This window comes from Brassica napus, chromosome C7 (genome assembly GCF_020379485.1).
Source record: "Brassica napus cultivar Da-Ae chromosome C7, Da-Ae, whole genome shotgun sequence".
NCBI classification, from domain to species: domain Eukaryota; kingdom Viridiplantae; phylum Streptophyta; class Magnoliopsida; order Brassicales; family Brassicaceae; genus Brassica; species Brassica napus.
Window position 1 is genome coordinate 42,994,377 of NC_063450.1, and position 2,279 is coordinate 42,996,655.

At 39.3% G+C, this 2,279-nt stretch overlaps 1 protein-coding gene across 1 annotated transcript; it reads right to left on the reverse strand.

The window, feature by feature from the left end:
• Positions 1-996: 996 nt before the first annotated feature.
• On the reverse strand, positions 997-2,031 carry LOC125590638. Its single transcript, XM_048764279.1, has one exon. The coding sequence runs from the start codon at positions 2,029-2,031 to the stop codon at positions 997-999; it is 1,035 nt and encodes a 344-aa protein (XP_048620236.1).
• Between the last annotated feature and the right edge of the window lie 248 nt (positions 2,032-2,279).

Sequence of the window (2,279 nt, forward strand, 5' to 3'; positions counted from 1 at the left end):
TATCTGAGCCAGCAATCTTGCAAGTGCTAGATTACGAGTTGATAGGAGACAAACATGTGACCATCTTGTGGATGCATCAATCAGGACCATAAAATATCTAAATGTCCCACAGGGTGGGTGTATTGGTCCACAAATATCAACTTGTATTCTTTCTAGGAAATTTGTCACTTCCTTATTCACTTTGGTACGTGATGGCTTAGTAATTAGTTTCCCTTGTGAGCATGCTTCACATGTGATATTCTTAGGGATAACTCTTTTTGTTTTCAAACTGTGACCATTTGAATTTGATATGAGTTTTCGCATCATGTTCGAACCGGGGTGTCCCAGCCGATTGTGCCAAAGAGTGAACTCTTCTTTGAATTCTTTATTCAAGACGGCATTAGCCTCAACAAGACTGGTCTGGGCATAATAAAGACCAGTCCCACACGCAGGTATAGTCTCAAAGACTTTCTTATTGCCTTGGGTGATTTTATAAATCTGTAGGAATTCTTTACTTCCTTCACCCATTGTTTCGATGTGGAAACCATTCAGTCTTATGTCTTTAAAGCTCAATAGACTTCTGTTTGAGCTAGGTGAGTACAAAGCATCTTCAATCTCAAGATGTGTACCTTTTGGCAATAAGATATTGGCGTGGCCATAGCCTTCAATTAAGCTAGCCGTGCCAGCTATAGTGGTGATGTTAGCTACCTTATGTGTGAGATGTATGAAAAATCGTTTGTCTCTCAAAATGGTGTGGCTGGTGCCACTGTCCACCACGATTGTATCCATTCCACTTTTCATTCTTCAAAAACAATAATCATAAAGTTAATGAACAATAATAAAATTTTCAGAGATGGTATCTTTAATGATCTAATTCTTAGGCATATGAGAAATGAAAAAAATTTTATTCATTCATAAGGATAAAGTTAAATCCAAAGCCAAACACTGATAAACAATCTTAAAGAACACCAAATCCAGGGGAAAACAATAAAAAAAACGATATGGAATTTTAATTCCTTATTTCAGTATGTCTGAAGTTTCAAACTCCATGTGATCAACTTTGTCTGACTCGTGCTGGTGATCCTGGACGTCTTCCAAGTCATCATCATCATCATCATCATATCCCGGGTCTCGAACCATGTTAGCTTCCGGGTTTCTTTTTAAGCTCTCCATGTAAAGCTCACACAAATGCTTAGGAGTTCGGCAATTCTTTGCCCAATGATTACCCATACCACATCTGTGGCATCGATCAGCTTTGATCTGTGGTTTAAAAGACACACTACGGCCTCGGCCACGACCACGGCTAAAGCCGGGTGTGGTACCGCGACCACGTCCTCGCCCGTGTGCTTTAAAAGAACCACGACCTCGTCCTTGACTTCTTCCACGGTTTGGACCGGGATGGTCATTGTGTTGGACAAGGTTACTCTCTTTCTTTGGCTCTATAGCCAGCTTAGAGATGTCGGGTAATGGAGCTGTACCAGGAGGTCTCATCTCACTGTTTTTCAATAACAGTTCGTTGTTAGCTTCAGCCAACAAGAGACATTCTATCAACTCAGTATATGTGGCGAAATTCCTCTCTCTGTACTGCTGTTGCAATACCATGTTGGTTTGAGGAAACGTGGAGAGAGTTTTATTAAGCATCTCTTCCTCGGTTACTTTTTCACCACATAACCTTAACAAGGACACAATTCTGAACAGGACTGAGTTGTACTCGTCTACTGATTTGTAGTCCAAGAACCTTATGTGTTTCCAATCATATTGAGCCTTTGGAAGCAACACCGTTTTCTGGTGGTCATATCTTCGCTGTAAAGCGATCCAAATGTCATATGGATTTTCTATGGTCATGTACTGAGTTTTCAAGTTCTCTTGGAGATGGTGGCGTATCATGTAGATAGCTCTATACTTGTCTTTGTCACTGGAATTTTTGTCTTCGGTGATTGTGTCACCAAGATCTTTTGATCGCAGCATGATCTTTGCATCAAGCGGCCATTCCAGGTAGTTGTCACCATTGCTTTTCAAAGCACTGAAATCAAGATTCACAATCTTTGACATCTGAAAAATATTTGTAGTTTATCCCCATTAGTAAGAAAATAATCGGATCATTCACATACTCTTTCTGTCGGGTACAAGCAATGCAAGTAAATAACAATATTTTTTTTTTTCAATGATCCAAACGATTTCATGTATATGCAGGAAGGTAAAGTTAAACCTATACATCTAGGATAAAGTTAAATCCACTGCATGAAATCTGATCAGTTTTATCAATTTTCGACATGAAAGTAAACTAATTAGTATGAATG